A 17,438-nucleotide genomic window follows, 5' to 3' on the forward strand; every position below is an offset into this window, starting at 1 on the left:
CAACCAAGGTACATGCCCTTGACCGGAATCAAACCTGGGACCCTTCAGTCCGCAGGCTGATGCTCTAAAATGTCCTTTTAGAAGAGACACCAGAGTCCTCTCTCTGTCTCTTTCTCTCTTATTCTTGCTCTTCCTCTCTCTGCATACATGCACCAAGAAAAGGTTATGGGAGCACATAGTGAGAAGGTGGCCACCTGCAACTCAAGGGGAGAGTTCTCGGCAGACATCAATCCTGACGGCACCCTAATCTTGGACTTCAAGTATCCAGAGCTGTGAGAAAATAAATGTCTGCTGTTTAAGCCCCCAAGTGTATGGCATATTATTATTGTAGGCAAAACAGACAGAGATGATGGCTCAAACTGTTATACTGAAGGGTTCAGCTCAACCAAGATGTCTGGAACCTCTTTAGTTAAGACAGAACCAAGTAAGAAAATGAGAAGGATGTTTCAGGGGTAATAATTTAACTTATGCATATGGAATTTTGTACATTTAACTAAAAAGATAAGATAATCAGATTTGGGATTTGAATTCCTTTGAAATCAAATATCTCTGGACTTTAATTTACAATACGCATTAATTTTTGAACTTTCATTTCTCACTTGGAACTTAATAATAATGGAAGATTTATAGTCAAGTTTGGGGAATATCTAGGTGACTGCAATTTTTATTTGAATTGCTCTTTTGTTTTATTTTAGTATTTTCATTTATTCTGGTTGCAGAATACCTAGTAGATTCTGTTAGCCAAGAAGTCCGAACAGTAAATGGGCAATAGAATGCATTTACAACTTTGAATGCTGAGTGCATTTGAGATCAATTAAAGTAAGTTCATTGTTGGCACACTTCAGAATCTTTGAGCAAAACATCTGTATTGCGTATCAATGGTGAGGGGAATATATAGAAGCAGTGAGGAGCTTATGCAGGTGAGAGAAAGAATGATTTGAAAGACTAGACATACCCCTCAGGGATATAACAACATCCCTAGTTATGTACAGACTTACTAGATGAGTCCAGTGGTTCCAGAACACAATACACCACAGAGCCAAGGAAACTCCCTCTTCTTTTCCAACATTTTCTTAACGATGAAGGTAGGGTGACACTCTGGGAAACTCTTACACTTTATAAGGGAAAGTGAAGTGACTGCCTAGTCTCATTGGTAATTTTGGTGAAAAAAAAATAAACAAAACCAGAGCATTCTCATCTGCTTGTGAACAACATGCTTGCAAAGGAACTGTTTTTCCTCAAGTCCTCAAAGCTTCAAGCTTTACCTGAACAGCATCCTTCATGGTGAGGTCTGCAACTGTGGGGATAGTCCCCTAATTCTGGGGTTCTGTTATCAGGCACGTCTGCCTCTTACATCAAGCAATGTCCTTCAACCCAGACTTTATGAGCAAGAAAGGTGATGTTTTTATCTGTCCTTGGCCTCATTCTTTTGTCTTCTTATTTTGGTCAAAATTGGATGAGTAATAGATGATATTGATTAGGTCTCTTCAAAGATCCCCATGATGCCCTGAGGTACTTTGTATTCTCCTAAATTATTAAGATCATTCAGATATAATGAAAGAAAACTACCACATGCTAATAGTCACATTAAACAACATAATTGCTTTATGAAAAGAAGTGAATGATCTAAAGTAATAAAACAAGCAACTTAAAGGTAATTATTTAAAACTACTTTGATCCTGAAAGCAAGGTCATTTTGTGATTGTTTTGTACGACGAAACTTATAATAAAAAACACTGAGATACATCACTGGAGGGAAGTGAAGAAGCCCAGGTAAATCAAATAACGAATAAGATTCAGGATTCTGGCAATGCATTTTTTAATTTACTCTTAAAATTGTATTAAAATGAAATGCAACTGATATAATATTGAATTCATCCTGAAAATAGCATCTTGTCTATTTTCCTGGAATAGTAATAACCTCCCTGATTTCATTTGTTTCACAATGAATGCTTACCCACATGGAATTATACACTGAGTGGCCGATTATTATGACCACCCCATCAGTACAATGAAGTGAATTAGTTATGCAAATAATAATAATAATAAAACCTTGAGAGTATTTGCTTAGGAAGTTTTCAATATTCAGTATTTTTGGAAGTGTCAATGAAGTACTGATGGGGTGGTCATAATAATCGGCCACTCAGTGTATAATTCCATGTGGGTAAGCAACTAGAGGCCCAGTGCACAAAATTCATGCACGGAGGGTTGTGGGGAGTCCCTCAGCTCAGCTTGCACCCTCTAACAATCTGGGACCACTGCCTGCCTCATTGCCCTTAACCATTCGTCTGCCTGCCTGATCGCCCCTAACCACTCTGCCTGCCTACCTGATGGCCTCTAACTGCTCACCTACTGCCCGATTGCACCTAACCACCTCTGCCTCAGCCCCTGCCACCACAGTTTCATATAAGAGGACATCCAGAATGATGTCTGGAAGGTTGTTCAGCTGTCCAGTCTAATTAGAATATTATGCTTTTATTAATGTAGATTTTAAGTCATTTAAACTGATCACTTTGGGATATTGTTTCTAAGGTTGTCAGAAAGTTACTAAAAGCTTTTTTGTTTTCATTTGTTATATTATTTTAAAATAGAGGCCCTGTGCACAAATATTTGTGTGTGCACTGGGGGGGGGGGGTCCCTCAGCCGGGCCTGTCCCATCCCTTGATCCCCTCCATTGGGCACCTCATCATATGGCACACTTTTGGGTTTACCCCTTCTGGCCTTCCAGGACTTGAATCTGATTATAAGTTCAGAAACAATGAGAGAGGTGTTGAGATGATTGTTAAGGAGTGTCAGCAGTTCCCTACAAGTCAGATACTTCAGAGGAGGCCTTTGTAGATTATTCAAGCAAAGGAAGACTAACCTCTTTATAAGGGAGAGAAATTTACTTTCAATGATAAAAGCACTTCACAATAATTTATGGGTCAAAAGTCCCATAATATGCTCATAAGAATTAATTTATATTGTAATTTACTCACTTATGGGGTAAGACAGGTTTCATTTTCAGAAATCTGAGTTCTAGTGATAGAAGAGGGAAAGGTTTCATTTCAGGAAACCATAAAAATGTTCTGATCCCGTACCTGGATCCAGAATTGAGCTAAGACTTTAAAGTACTAAGCTTATCAATTTCTTTCCTCAATCCTCTAGCATATTTAGAAATAGCCAACCAACCCATCTATACCCCATATTTCCACTACTGTGTTCTACAGCAACTAAACAGCTATCCAAAGACTTACCTTTTATAGCAATTGACTACAGACCTCTCCAGATAATAATTAAAAAACCTATTTTGTCAATATATGCCATGGACTATTAATAACTCAATTACTACTGTAAACCGGGTCTTTAATATCTTCAGCATTAATAAGACCAGAGAAACAGTTCTGTGTAATCCAGAAGCAATTCAAATAACTGATTCTTAATGTTCTTGGTTGGGTTACTTTGCATAAAGTCGCTCTGATTGGCTGGTGGGTGTGGCTTAGGGCATAGTGAAGGTACGGTCAATTAATATCTCTGTCTTTTATTAGTGTAGATAAAAATGTGCAGTACTCCATTTTTAAGGATCACCTTTCCTACTATTCTTTGAACTAGTTTTTCAGCTATCATGACTAATTCATCCACATTCCATCATCCAGCTGCATGTCATCATTGAATTTACAAGATGGCTGTGAGTATGGGAATAACTTGTGGCCCATGAAACTCCCAAAATTAACTGGATTTTTTTTTTATAGCAAACAGACCAAAGATAATCGAGAGTGAAGGACCCACCACTAAATTTTATAAATCTCCAGGGATTTCTTTTTCCATTGATGTCATAGTGCTGCTCTGGCATTCCTATCCTATTTCCTTTGGATGCTACTAATAATCAAGAACAAAGAGATAATGCCAGGCCATTATGGCTCAATGGTTGAGCATTGTCCCATGCACCAAGAGTTCACTGGTTCAATTCCCGGTCAGGGAACATGCCCAGGTTTCTGGCACAATCCCCAGTGGGGAATGTGTATGAGGCAGTTGATCGATGTTTCTCTCTCCAATTTGGCAAAATTACCCTGAAGAAATAGGACCCTTTGCCAATTAAAGTCTTTAGAATATTTAGTAGCTCCTAAACTTATTAATTCACATTTCTATTAAAGCTATAGTGGTAGTAACTGGCATGACCTCCATGTAACAAGACTGAAGGGTCCTGGGTTCAATTCCAGTCGAGGGCAGGAACCTTGGTTGCAAGATCCTGGGTATGCAGGAGGTAATCAATCGATGTGTCTCTCTCACATTGGTGTTTCTCTCTGTCTCTCCCTCTCCCTTCCACTCTCTCTAAAAATCAATGGAAAAAATATCCTTGAGTGAGGATTAAAATTAAAAAAAGACTAAATGAAATAACATTTACAAAGAGTTCAGATAAGTACCCAGGGCCTAGTTGGTTGCAAGATCCTGGGCATGCAGGAGGCAATCAATCGATGTGTCTCTCTCACATTGGTGTTTCTCTCTGTCTCTCCCTCTCCCTTCCACTCTCTCTAAAAATCAATGGAAAAAATATCCTTGAGTGAGGATTAAAATAAAAAAAAGACTAAATGAAATAACATTTACAAAGAGTTCAGATAAGTACCCAGGGCCTAGTTGGTACTGATACATGTTATTTAAGGCAAATTCAAATAAAAGCTCTAGCATTTACTAATTACATAATAACTAATATCTTTATGATGAGAGCAGTTCCTTCCAAAGATTATTATGAGAAATAGAATAATAAGTTTAAAGTGCAGATTTAGAGTTTGACCCACGGTGGGTACATAATGATGCTCAATGATGATGCCCGTATTGCTATTTCTGGTTTCAGTGCTTTTCCAAGTCATAATGACGTTTTTACTCAGAAAAAAATGCTTGTATAAAATAAGAGTGAACAAATAAATAATGCAGAAGGAAAAGATGAATGAATGAATGCTGTTATGAGAGATCATATAGCTCATTGGATTAGAAATAAGGACCTAACCTCATTATGAAAGTACAAAGGAAACATAAAAGTCACCTCTCATTATTTGTCCTTTTTCTATGGAATTTGTTGTCCTGACTCTATCATAAAGGGGGTGAAAGAGACTAGATAAGGGGTTAGCTGCTCAGGGATTAAGACTGCCCACCTTCTGATTATGTCAATGTTTACTGGAACACTAGCTCACCCATTCATTTATACACTGTATATGGCTGCTTTCTGCCACAAAGCAGAGTTGAGTAGATGCATCAAGATCTTGTGGCCTAAAAGCCTAGGATAATTGCTATGCAGCCCTTTATGGAAAAAGTTTGCAGATCCCCAGAGTAGATGATGAGGGGATTTATGATTCATAATCTACTGATCAGTGTGACAAATTCCCTATAAAGGTATACTTCATTATGTTTAAGTTAAAATGGCTTCTGGAATCTATTACTTATACCTCTCTCCTATTTTATATTCCATTAAAAAGTAGTAAGTCCTTTTTCCTAAATGTCATTAAAACCTTAGACAATCAGCCAATCCTGCAGAAGGGTTTTAACAGAAAGTTAGATTTGGCAAAATTATCCTGAAGAAAATGTACCCTTTGCCAATTAAAGCCTTTAGAATATTTTAATAGCTCCTGAACTTATTAATTCACATTTCGATTAAAGCTGTAGTGGTAGTAACTGGCATCACTTCCCTGTAACCAGAAAAAACTTGTGGAAGATTCCAACCCCTATCTGTGACTGATGATTCTGCTTCACTGGGCAGCCGCTGCCCATTAGTTTAATCCAATAAGCTGAAGTGTGCCCTCTTTCATCCGTCTCCCCACACCCAATTTAATCACAGCTGTGTTCTTTCACAGCTTGACCTTTCAGCAACAACTGTGTCATTTAAACAAGCTAAATGATTCAGACTATTTCTAACAGGGATCTTATCCAGTAACAATCTCAAAACACAGATCATGCACCCTCACCAGGCCAAGCATAATAGCAACCCTTGTGGTGCTTTCACTGGGCAAGTCCTTCTGTCTTTTCCAAATAAGTTCACCTCATTAAAGGGTCAACCTCTCCCTGTAATGATGTTGTCCTACTCCCTGCTGCCAACCATAAACAAGCCCATAGATGAATGATGGATATGACCCCTAGAAGCTTGCCACCCAGGAGAGGATGACTATTTGGAGGGATAGCACCCTGCGAAGAGTAGAGATACATATGACTCATTGAAAAGCTATGTTAATTTTAATGTCACAAGAATATGGGCTACTAAAGAGAGCTTTGGAAAAGAGTGGTATGGCACCACATAAGGGACAAGGCATGGTGCCATACCTTTAGGAACTTCTCACAACCATTTCTTCAGCATTCACCCATGATTATTTTCCACAATTCTATAATTTGGCAAAAATGATGGTATTATATTATTTAATACATCAAACTCACATACTAGTACACTTCCTGGAGAGATACGAAAATAATATCATTCATATGGATGGGCATGGCTGTGGAAGACTTTTTATTGTTCCCTATTACTTGCATTCTCTTCCTTTAAGAAGATGTGACAGCTTGTCTCAAAGTTGGCCACTGTCAATTGCTCCCTTACTACTTGAAGGATTTGGGCTGGTCGGCAACTGCTTTGACCAATAGAGCACAGAGCCAGTGATGCTGTACTAGTCCCACGCCCAGGTTTTAAGAGGGCTGAGTTTCTATTCTTGCCCTTTGGAACTGATAGCCACAAGGTAAGAAGTCCAGGACATTCTGATGGAGAGAGAGGCCACACGGAGGAACACTGAGGCACTGGAGTCTGGACACACCAGGGAAGAAGCCGTCTTGTACATCCAGCCCCACTGAGCCCTTCAGCTAACACCAAACTCGTCTGCTATATAGCAGCAACTGTCAGGAAGACCACAGACAAGAACTGCCCACAAAGTACAGTTAACCCATAGAACTGGGAGAAATAGTAGATTGCTATTGTACGTCACTAAATTTTGGGATAGTCTGTCATACAGCAACAGACAAGTGAGCCAGAAATGACACTTTCCCACTCTTCGTTGTGTGTTTTGTGGTACCTCCTAAGTATGATACCTTTCCTCCCTAATGATGCTAACCTTAGCCAAGTGACTGCCATTAACCAATGAGAAAAAGGGAGTATCATATGCCACATCAGAACTTGGATCAGGGCCCCACTTTTATTATCTCATTAACTATTAATTACCTCCTTATAGGCCCCATCTCCTAATACAGTCATATTGGGGATTAAAGCTTCAACATATGAATTTGGGGGGGGGCACAATTCAGTCCAAGGAATATGTAATTTTATGTATCACGATTTTTATATAATAATTCAGTTCTGTTGCTCCTTTTCTTCTTCCTCATATATCCAAAATTGTGAAGTTTCCTGCCATGAGAGACAAGATCTTTTTTCTTTATCGTCCCCCTAGGAAGCTTCTGACACTATCAGGGAAAAATTCAACAAGCATACTTCTACACTTAATCAAAATAGGATCCTCTCAACTACAACAATTCTCCTCTTTCAATTAGGAAGACTCAGCATGATGAATAGTAATTAAAGCCCAGATACCAGGGAGCAAATTTGTAATATAATCATGTGCACTTGCAGATTCTACTGGAATGTCCATTGTCCACATTTGTTATCATGTTGGATATCAGAAACAATAAATGCTGTGCACATAAGTAGGTGTTTGCCTCAAAACTGGACATCTTTTTTATATTTGTCCAATTTTTTTATAACCACATTCCTTTTTGTATACTAAACAAAGTCATTTGTTTTGACAGGATTTTATTCTCTAGCAGTTAAGACAAGGTGCTATGAATAGAAAATAAATATTTTACATAAGAAAAATACATTCTGTTGTCTGATAGTTTGGCAACAAAAATTTTCTATTAAATTGCACCTCTAGGCTTTTTATATATAATGATGCTTGATAGCCTGGGGAGATTTCAAAGTTCTGATGTGCTTTCTGAATAATAAATCATGTTATTTTCTGACGTGACAGTATGTGGATTGTGTTTTATTCAAGTTCTATTAAAACATATTATCTCTATTTATTGGCATTTTTGTGATAATATTCCAGACTGGCATCCTTCATTTAAGATAAATGATGACAATTTTCCATTGCAATAAATTAATAATGCAATTTCTATTGATATGTCATTGCAAATAAAGATAATAATTAGACATCACATTGCCTTTTAAAATAAGGGGTTGACTAAAGAAATGCAAAGATTTTCAAAAAATATCATTTCCCATCCCCACTACTCTTTTAAACAAATAAAGTACAGCTATGGTCTCTGTTATGCAGGAACTTTACTTCAAATTGAACAACCATTAATATTCAAGGTCAAGTTCATTCTGAAAACATTGATTAAACACCAAAAATGCACAGGAATTGTGATTGAGTAAGAGATGGTCCCTGCCTAGAAGTCATAGTATAGCAAGAAAAGCATATATATAAAAAAATTGAACTTAATTTTAAAAGACACTCATTGCATATGCTATTTTAATAGAAATAAATCTTCATAGAGTGTATATGTAGAACTAGATTAAAAAAATAAAATAAAGATAAAACTAATTTTCTAATCATTATGATATATAGTATTGTAACCCCCTCCCCCCGCCACACACACACACACATACACACACACACACACAGCCATTTTCTCTACCCTTTTCTCAGGGAATAGGGCAATTCAAATAACTGCTTGCTGGAACAGTAGTCAAGCCAAATAAGCCATTCAGAGAAAGACAAATACCATATGATCTCACTGATCTATGGAATCAAATGAACAAAATAAACCGAGGAACAAAATAGACCAGAGGCATGAATACATGGAACAGACTGACAGGTGTCAAAGGGGATAGAGGACTGGATGGAAGAAGGTGAAGAGATTAGCCAAAGAATATATATGTATAGCCCTTGGGTACAGACAATAGTGTGGTGATGGTGATGGCCAATGGAGGTGGGCAAATGTGGGGGGAAATGGGAGGACACTATCTATAATAGTGTCATCAGTAAAAACAAAATAAAAAAAAGAATTATACAGCTACCAAAGGTTATACTAGAGGAAACATAAGGGGGCCTTTAATGCAAACCTTCTTTGATTCCATGATTCTAGGACACTTTAACAAAGTAAGGAAACAGAAAAAAATGCATTAAATATATTTTTTAAAAATTTCACAGTTAGATTAATCCTATTTCATATCCAATATAGAAATCCATCAACAGTGTTTTTCAAACTCCAAGTGTATACAGATCACTAGGGAATCTCAAAAAATTTGCAGATTTCAATTAATAATTTAATAAATCATTGAGATTTTGCAGTCTCAAAAAGTTCACTTTGATTATCAAGGCATTCACATACTTTCAGCTTTTGGCTGGGAAAACACACACACACACACAAAACAGAACAAAGACATAGCCCCAGATGACTAGGTATTCTAGGCCAGTGGTTCTCAAAAGGTTGTTCACATATCAGCAATGTCAGCATCACCATTAGAAATGAGAATTTCACAGCCTCACCTAGGCCTACTGAGTGGGAAACTCGGGAGTGCTGCCCTGGAATCTGTTTTAACAAGCCTAGAGTGATTCTCATGGACAATAACGTTGGGGAACAGCTGTTCTCAGCAATGTTTGGGAAGGGAGTTACTACTGCTGCCCAAACTCCAATTTACCAAGACCTGTGACCCTCTGATATCATATGCTACTAGCAGGTCCTACACCTTACCCCTTACCACAAGACACACTAGGGGGTCCTTGGATTTTACTTTGTATTGATTGCCATGTGGAAGTTCTTGGATGAATTTGGAAATCTATTACTTTAAACTTGTTTAGGGGGAGATTTTAAACTCATTAATCCAAAGACTACTTGTACTTAAACAAGTGGGAAGGATTACTTTGAATGCCCAAACCATTATGTGTGGGAAATATATTGCAGTTCTTCCCTATAAATAGGAGACAGTGTGTCTAATTACTCATTCATAAACATCTTTAAAGTTTTAACCCACAGATATTTTGACAATCCGAAATATAAACCTGCAGGTTAAACATATTCATTCCCCAAATAATTTATTGTGACCTGTGGCCAATTTTATCTTCTCTTCTGCAGATATTCTATCAGTTTTTTTAAAGGATAGCTGAAGAAAACTCATATGATTTTTATCTGCTTCTCTGTGTTTTTGTGAAATTTACCAAAACACACAATGAGGAAATGCTACTTCTTTCTTCTGAAAAAACAAATGTTAAAGAAATTGAACATAGGGTTTTAGTCATAAATACTATGCCCTTTGTTCTGAGCTAAATATTTCTAACTTATTGATTTAAGTTTAGCAGCTTCTCCAGACTAGTGACTCAAATGGAACTTCTGGTCAACAAAATTCTCAAAATCTCTTTTCTTAAATGAATGGATCGTCAAAAATATTTTTCCATACTCTATTGTACAGTTAGTTTGCAACCTTAAATGCTAGATTTTATTCTTACATCTTTATTACTATTTTATATCAAAACTATTTTAAAATTTCATCTTTTTATATAGGATTAACAAATACTTTCTGGTTTTTATTTTATCTGCCCCCCCTTTTATTGATTCCTTAAAATCAGACATTTTCATCTGTTTTAATAAAGCTTTATCTTCAAAAATAGGTGATGGTCTAAATTTGGCCCATGAATTTTTTATCAGCCCCTAATCTAAAAAAAAATGTTTTGTTCATAGATATAAAAAAGAAAATAATCACATATATATGTTCTTCCTTCAAATAATAACCTTTACGTAAACATTATAGGTGACAATTTTGTAAATCTTTAAATCCAAGGAACGCCCCAAACTTAAGAGAACATGAAAATGATTTCCAAGGTATCAAAGTTTAGCAACTTTTTACATTAGCTTTATCAGTGTGTTCCCTTGTTTCCCAGAGTATTTTGTTTCTTCTGGATGGGAGAAAATGAATAATAAAAGCAACGCCATAATAAAGAAAAAGATCAGAAGACCCTCGTTGCAATATGGTCAGTATGCTCCACTGAACAGTGAACACAGTGTTTCACGAACAAAATTTACCTTGACAGGCAATCTGAGAAGGACAGGCGAACAGGGTATCCGTATCGAATGATCTTCACCATCGCCAGGACCCCAATATATTGTAGCTGAGCAGACACGTAAAAATTATCAAAGGTATCTGGCAGCTTTGAGTTATTGGGCTTGATGCAATGAATAAAGTGTGGAGTGCACTTCTGAAGTTTTCCAATAATATCCGTTAGAGATTTCTAAGGAGAGAAGTAAAACCAAACTGATTCTTCAAAGACGACAAAATATAAAACAGTTTTTAAATAAAAATCTTTATCTTCAGCCCTAACCGGTTTGGCTCAATGGATAGAGCGTCGGCCTGCAGACTCAAGGGTTCCAGGTTCGATTCCGGTCAAGGGCATGTGCCTAGGTTGCGGGCACATACTCAGTAGGGAGTGTGCAGGAGGTAGCTGATCGATGTTTCTCTCTCATGGATGTTTCTAACTCTCTATCCCTCTCCCTTCCTCTCTGTAAAAAATCAATAAAATATATTTTTAAAAAAATCTTTATCTTCAATCAGGACTTTAAAAGTTATGCCTTCACTCACTGTGTGTGTGTGTGTGTGTGTGTGTGTGTGTGTGTGTGTGTGTGAAGGTACTCAAGTGGTCAAAAATGGGGGAGGGGAAATTCTATGTAAACCCTCTACAGTTGATATGATCAAAATTTAGGTTTTAGAATCAGAAAACAACACTAACCCTGAGTTGTGATGCAATGGTGACTGGACCTCCTCGTTCCAGTCTTTGAAGAAATGAAGAAGTTCCTTTCTTTTTCAATAACTATAAAGAAAACAGAAAGAAAGAAAGAAAGAAAGGGTGGGAAAATTTAGTTTACTAAATTCCATTTAGAAGAAAAAATTAACTCTCTCATCCATGTAAATTCTCTGACAGGCAGATATAGATTTAAAACAGACTATAAAAATCAGTATCAAATGATTTTCTGTAACACTACCATAAAGTTGGGGAAATGGGAAACTACATGTAAAATAACAACCATTACTACCAACCCTTCAAGTAGGTGGATGTAGGCATCCTGCGCCCACTTTAATTTTAAATTAAATATAGGTCCAGACTCACTTGTTAGTACAATAAACTTGCCCTGGTATTTTTACTAGTTGTATAACTAACTGTCCACATTTATCATGAAATGTCACTGACTCTAGGGCAAAATAATACTATTTTGTGTTACAAAGATTTGATGTTTTAACAACCATTGGTTTGTTTCCTTAAGATTGACTATGATTCGTTTCTTACCCTTTATTTTTCCTTACCCTTCCTTTTCTTCATTTTAAACTACAAAACGTTTGTCTGGCTGTGAAAAAGAACAATAGACTATTTTCTGTGATAAGTAATTAAATACACCTCTTAAAAGAAAAAAAAAATCATGTGTAGAAAAGATTAAATCATAATGGAGATTTTTAAAAAGTCAGTTAAAATGAAGCCAGAGGGAATGGAGAAACAAAGGGCACAAGGAAATTAATTAAATTCTACCATGGTCTAAAAGGAATCTCAACCACTAATGTACCTTTACATTTCACAAAATCATACAGACTTAAGCCAACATATCTAGTGATCCAAAATCATTTCTCTTTAAATAGAAAGATCTTCATAGAAGAAAAAAATTCTAATAAAAATCTTGTCAATTTGGTGTTATTGCTGCCATGGCAATAGCTCTTTTCCTTCCATTAAGATCAACTGTCAAACAGAAATGACTAATTATCACTGATGAGGGACTGTCAAGTGACGCGACTGGTCCAGGATCAACCTTTTCCTACAAACAGGAAGCCCAGTGTGACGCTCAGTTAAAAAGTGGGCTGACTCCTACCTACTCTGCCAGTCACAGGGGAGGACGTGCAGGGATGAGGGCAGTTTGAACAGAAGTGAGGAATGGAACACTTAAGGGGTAATCATAATAAATAAATCTCCACCCCTTGAAATTGAACATTCAATATCCCTCTCTGGGTGGAGGAACTACTGTGAGTTATCTCTCTTCTTCAGTCCTTTAGGGAAAAGACTAATGGCATCTATGCCTGGTAATGTTTAATAATTAAGGTTAAAAATTACAATTTAGAGGTGTGTGGTGATTTCTTGCTCTTGATTTCCAGGATGATTGAGAAAGGAAGGGCCAACAGGTTCAATGAAACCCTCAGGGATAGAGATCTTCCTTATAAAGGGTAAATCTTTGTTTTTTTTTATGTAAAAGATGCCATTTTTGTATTCAGTGAGATTGAATTCCTGTGATCATATAGCTATATCAAAGGATCCCTAAATCTCGGGCCTAGGAACCACACACACACACACACACACACACACACACACACACAGATTTCTAATATGTTATACACATTTCTGCCACTCTTCTAAAATAGAGCTGATTTTAATTATGCTTTCATTTTAATTGGTAAGCTAAAATGCATTCCAGCAAGCTACAACTGAGTATCTAAAAATGATTGTCCTGGACACCTTCCCAATCATATTTCTCATCTTTTATGGTTTTGGTAGAGGCAAGCAAAACAAACTGGGCCACACTGAATTTTAAATTGAAGACATTTCAGTTTGAAAAAACTCTTTACTGAATTTTTAGTTCTATTACACAAATAGTTTGAACCATTAGGTTGTAAGAGCAGCCACACTTGTGTGAGACAAATACACATTTAAAAAATAGTATAATAAAAAAAACTTAAATGTCTACAAAATATGCAGTAAAAACATTCTAGCACCTGAAAAAGGCACTGTGTCTGTGAGAAACTGCAATTTATGTTCAGAGACTTAAAACCTCTCAAGTAATTAATGTCAACAGAATAAGGTAGCTAAGTTAATTCCCCCTTAGCCTACTAGCCCTAAAGTTACTTCCCATTCATCACAGAGACAGTCATAGAGATGAAACATAAATAGGATGTTGCACAGACAACCAACACAATTACAAATACTGTATTTGCTATTGAATTTTCACTGGAAAGTACTTTCCTATACTGGTCCCTCTTTCTGATGTTTATACTTCAAGTAGGCATCCTTTCATTTAATTTTTAAAATTAAAATATCAATTTCTTTCCTTTACTACTTATAATTGTGCTTTCTTAAAAAAAAAAAAGAAGCAAACATTCTAAGCAAACTTAAAAACAACCAAACGACAATCACAAAATTCCTACCTTACTAAGTTCTAGATAATTCCTGTTTTCTCCAATAGTTGAAGAAGCTGTCATTTTCTTATTGAGCAGGGCAGATTTATGTCCTCTGAATTTAAAAGAAGGATAGGAAGATAGAAGGGATCCTGTTTGTGACAGTTTCGACTGGAACAAGTGATTGATCACGACATTTTCACTAGCTAGGAAATAAATAAATGAATATTGTAAGGTGGCACTAACATTGTTATTTACATTATACTTACTCCTCTTCCAAGTCCTTCAGCTAGTAACACATTCAGGGTGGAAGATGTAATCGAAGAGTCCATCTTTCCCTTTGCCTCTATTTTATTTTCCCCACGATGCATTATACCATTTGATGAATTCTGACCGCCCTTGCCCTTGGCCAGGTGTCCTGATCTATGTTTCCCAGTTCTCCACCTGAGTGCTTGACCCCTCACTTTCTAATTGTCACTTACTACTCTCCTAGCTGTCTGAGCAGAATCTTACCTGATCAATCCTAAGGGGCTTTAACGCACTTGCCCAAGTCATGAAGACATGGATTCTCCCAGGAACTCCTCTTGCAGGAAAGTAACTACCCAGGAACATGCTTCCCAAGAATCTAAGCTGTCTCAGGGCTGGATGTAAGTACCTATGGGACTATTTGATAACTGCCAATCCATACTCCTTAATCCCGGGGTGGGCAAACTTTTTGACTCAAGGGCCACAATGGGTTCTTAAACTGGACCGGAGGGCCGGAACAAAAGCATGGATGGAGTGTTTGTGTGAACTAATATAAATTCAAAGTAAACATCATTACATAAAAGGGTACGGTCTTTTTTTTTTTAGTTTTATTCATTTCAAACGGGCCGGATCCGGCCCAAGGGCCGTAGTTTGCCCACGGCTGCCTTAATCCCTTCACCTTTGTTACTCAGTGCCCCCACACCTCTCCCCTCTGGCAACCATCAGTCTGTCCTCTGTGTCTATGAGTCTATTTCAATTTGGTTTGTTCATTTAGTCTGTTCTTTAGATTCACATATAAATAGGGAATATAGTCAATACAATTGTAATAACTATGTATGGTACCCGGTGGGTACTGGAGCTATCGGGGAGAACAATTTGTAAAGTGTACTATTATCTAACCATTATACCACACACCTGAAACTAGTACAAAATAATATTAAATATAAACTGTAATGGAAAAAATAAACTAAAAGTAAAAAGCACGTGTTGATATGTATTAGATGTTATGTTATACAAATTCTAATAATTCCGGGACCACATTCCTTTCTTCACATCTCAGAAAGAAACTGGAGTAATGATGAATGGATTTTTGGTTATAAATTCAAACAGCGTAGTCAAAACTGTATATGGTGTTTAAGGATCCAGAAGGCATTTTTCTTGTGTTACCTCTATCTATATATAGGCAGGTTTTTAAGCTTTAGTTTCCTCTTCTTTAAAATGACCATGACAATAGCTACTTTGAGGATTGCTACAAGATTAAAATGTGAAATAGTGTGCATAAATAATTTAGGATAATGCTCAGCCCATCAGACAGTTAGCAATGTTTTGTACCAAAGCCATTTTACCTTTTCTACACCCATATTATTTTGCTTGTCCAGGCTAACATATTTATTAGCAATGCACTCAGTGCAAAGTCATTCTATGAATAAACAAATAGACAACTAGGGAGAACTGTCCAGAGAAGGAAGACATGGTCATGGAATGCAAGAAGGCAAAAAGAAGCCCTTTGGTGTTAGATGAAAAATAGAGGAAATAGCATAAATTCATGACTTTCATATATAACTATATAGCTATCTATAGATATAAAAGCCTAAGTTAGATTGAAAATAGAGGTAATAGCATAAATTCATGACTTTAATATATAACTATATAGCTATCTATAGATATAAACGCCTAAGTGACCATTTGACTGGTAGCTATGATGCACACTGACCACCAGGGTGCATATGCTCAACACACAGGCATGAAAACATAGAACATACTGATGAATCTCAGAGGGAAAGGGGGAGGGGGGATGGCGGAAAGAGATTAACCAAAGATCTTATATGCATACTAGAGGCCTGGCGCATGGATTCATGCACCGGTGGGGTCCCTCGGCCTGTTCTGCGGGGATCTGGCAGAAACCAGCAGTTTGACATCCCCCGAGGGGTCCCAGATTGTGAGAAGGCGCAGGCCAGGCCGAGGGATCCCACCGGTGCACGAATCGTGCACTAGGCCTCTAGTATTTTTATATATTGATGTATTTTCTATATCTATATCTTAAATTTGGTAGTTCTGAAAGAGCCAAAAAGCCATGACACCACAATAGAAATGAGCTCACGAGGCCCCCAGACTTTCTTGTTTAAGAATAAATACTATTATACTCTAAAATAAATCAAGGCTTCTTGGACACATGGCTGATTCTATATCTGAGGCAAGGGAGAAAAGCCTGGAACATCTTGGAAGAAAAAAAATGCAAGGAAGTGCTAAAAAATATTATGAGAACCTGTCAAAAGGACATAGGAGGCTCTCACTGGCCACATGTTGGCAATTTCAACATCAAAATAATAGTAGTAATGGATTATGATTCATTGAGTAAAATAAGGGAATCACGAAGAAACTAGACTTTTGGTGGTGAGCACATAACAGAGTATACAAATACCAAATTACAATGCTGTACACCTGAAATTTATAGAATGTTATCAAACAATATTACATCAATAACATTTTTTAAAGAGACAAGGGAAAAAACAAAAGAATTTATGAGTTCATATTGATAATTAATTAATCAGAAAGATGAGTTCTTATAGTAGAATTTACTGTTGATGGAAAAAATGGGTTAGAAAACCATAATCTTGCAACCATAGAGAAATCATTAATTTAGGTAAGAAGCATTCATTTATGCAAAACTAATGGGTGGAAGTTTGATGAGGACAAAAATATTTACATTGTCTCAAAGTGCTTCCTTACAAATTACTTATCAAAGAAAAAACAGTGACTTTTGATTAAAAAAAACCTGAGGTATGCCACCTTCAAAAGTGATCAAGGTTAACTGGTAAAGTTTTACAGGGGCTCATAATTAGACATTACTATTATTGTATCGATGTTACATATTCTGAGAATTTACTGATGTTATATAAGATAATACTCTTGATCTTATACCAGAGTTTTAGGAATAAAGATGCATGTGACTTAATCTCAAATGAATCAAAAATATATGTATATATACACACACAAAGGGAAGGAAGGAAAGAAGAAATAAAAGAAGAAAGGAAGGAAGAGA

The 17,438-nt window shown here is 36.7% G+C and overlaps 1 protein-coding gene across 1 annotated transcript in view; it reads right to left on the reverse strand.

Annotated features, from left to right (window-relative positions):
- The window catches only part of MYO16 (myosin XVI), a 449,416-nt gene that overhangs the window by 142,878 nt on the left and 289,100 nt on the right, over nucleotides 1-17,438 (reverse strand). Inside the window, exons 25-27 of the mRNA XM_005884469.2 lie at nucleotides 14,180-14,355; nucleotides 11,730-11,810; nucleotides 11,029-11,234 (exon numbers count right to left, since the gene is read on the reverse strand). Coding sequence (XP_005884531.1) covers nucleotides 11,029-11,234; nucleotides 11,730-11,810; nucleotides 14,180-14,355 — 463 coding nt within the window. The remainder of the gene's footprint in view (nucleotides 1-11,028; nucleotides 11,235-11,729; nucleotides 11,811-14,179; nucleotides 14,356-17,438) is intronic.

Source organism: Myotis brandtii, unplaced genomic scaffold, assembly GCF_000412655.1.
Source record: "Myotis brandtii unplaced genomic scaffold, ASM41265v1 scaffold83, whole genome shotgun sequence".
Classification (NCBI taxonomy): Eukaryota; Metazoa; Chordata; class Mammalia; order Chiroptera; family Vespertilionidae; genus Myotis; species Myotis brandtii.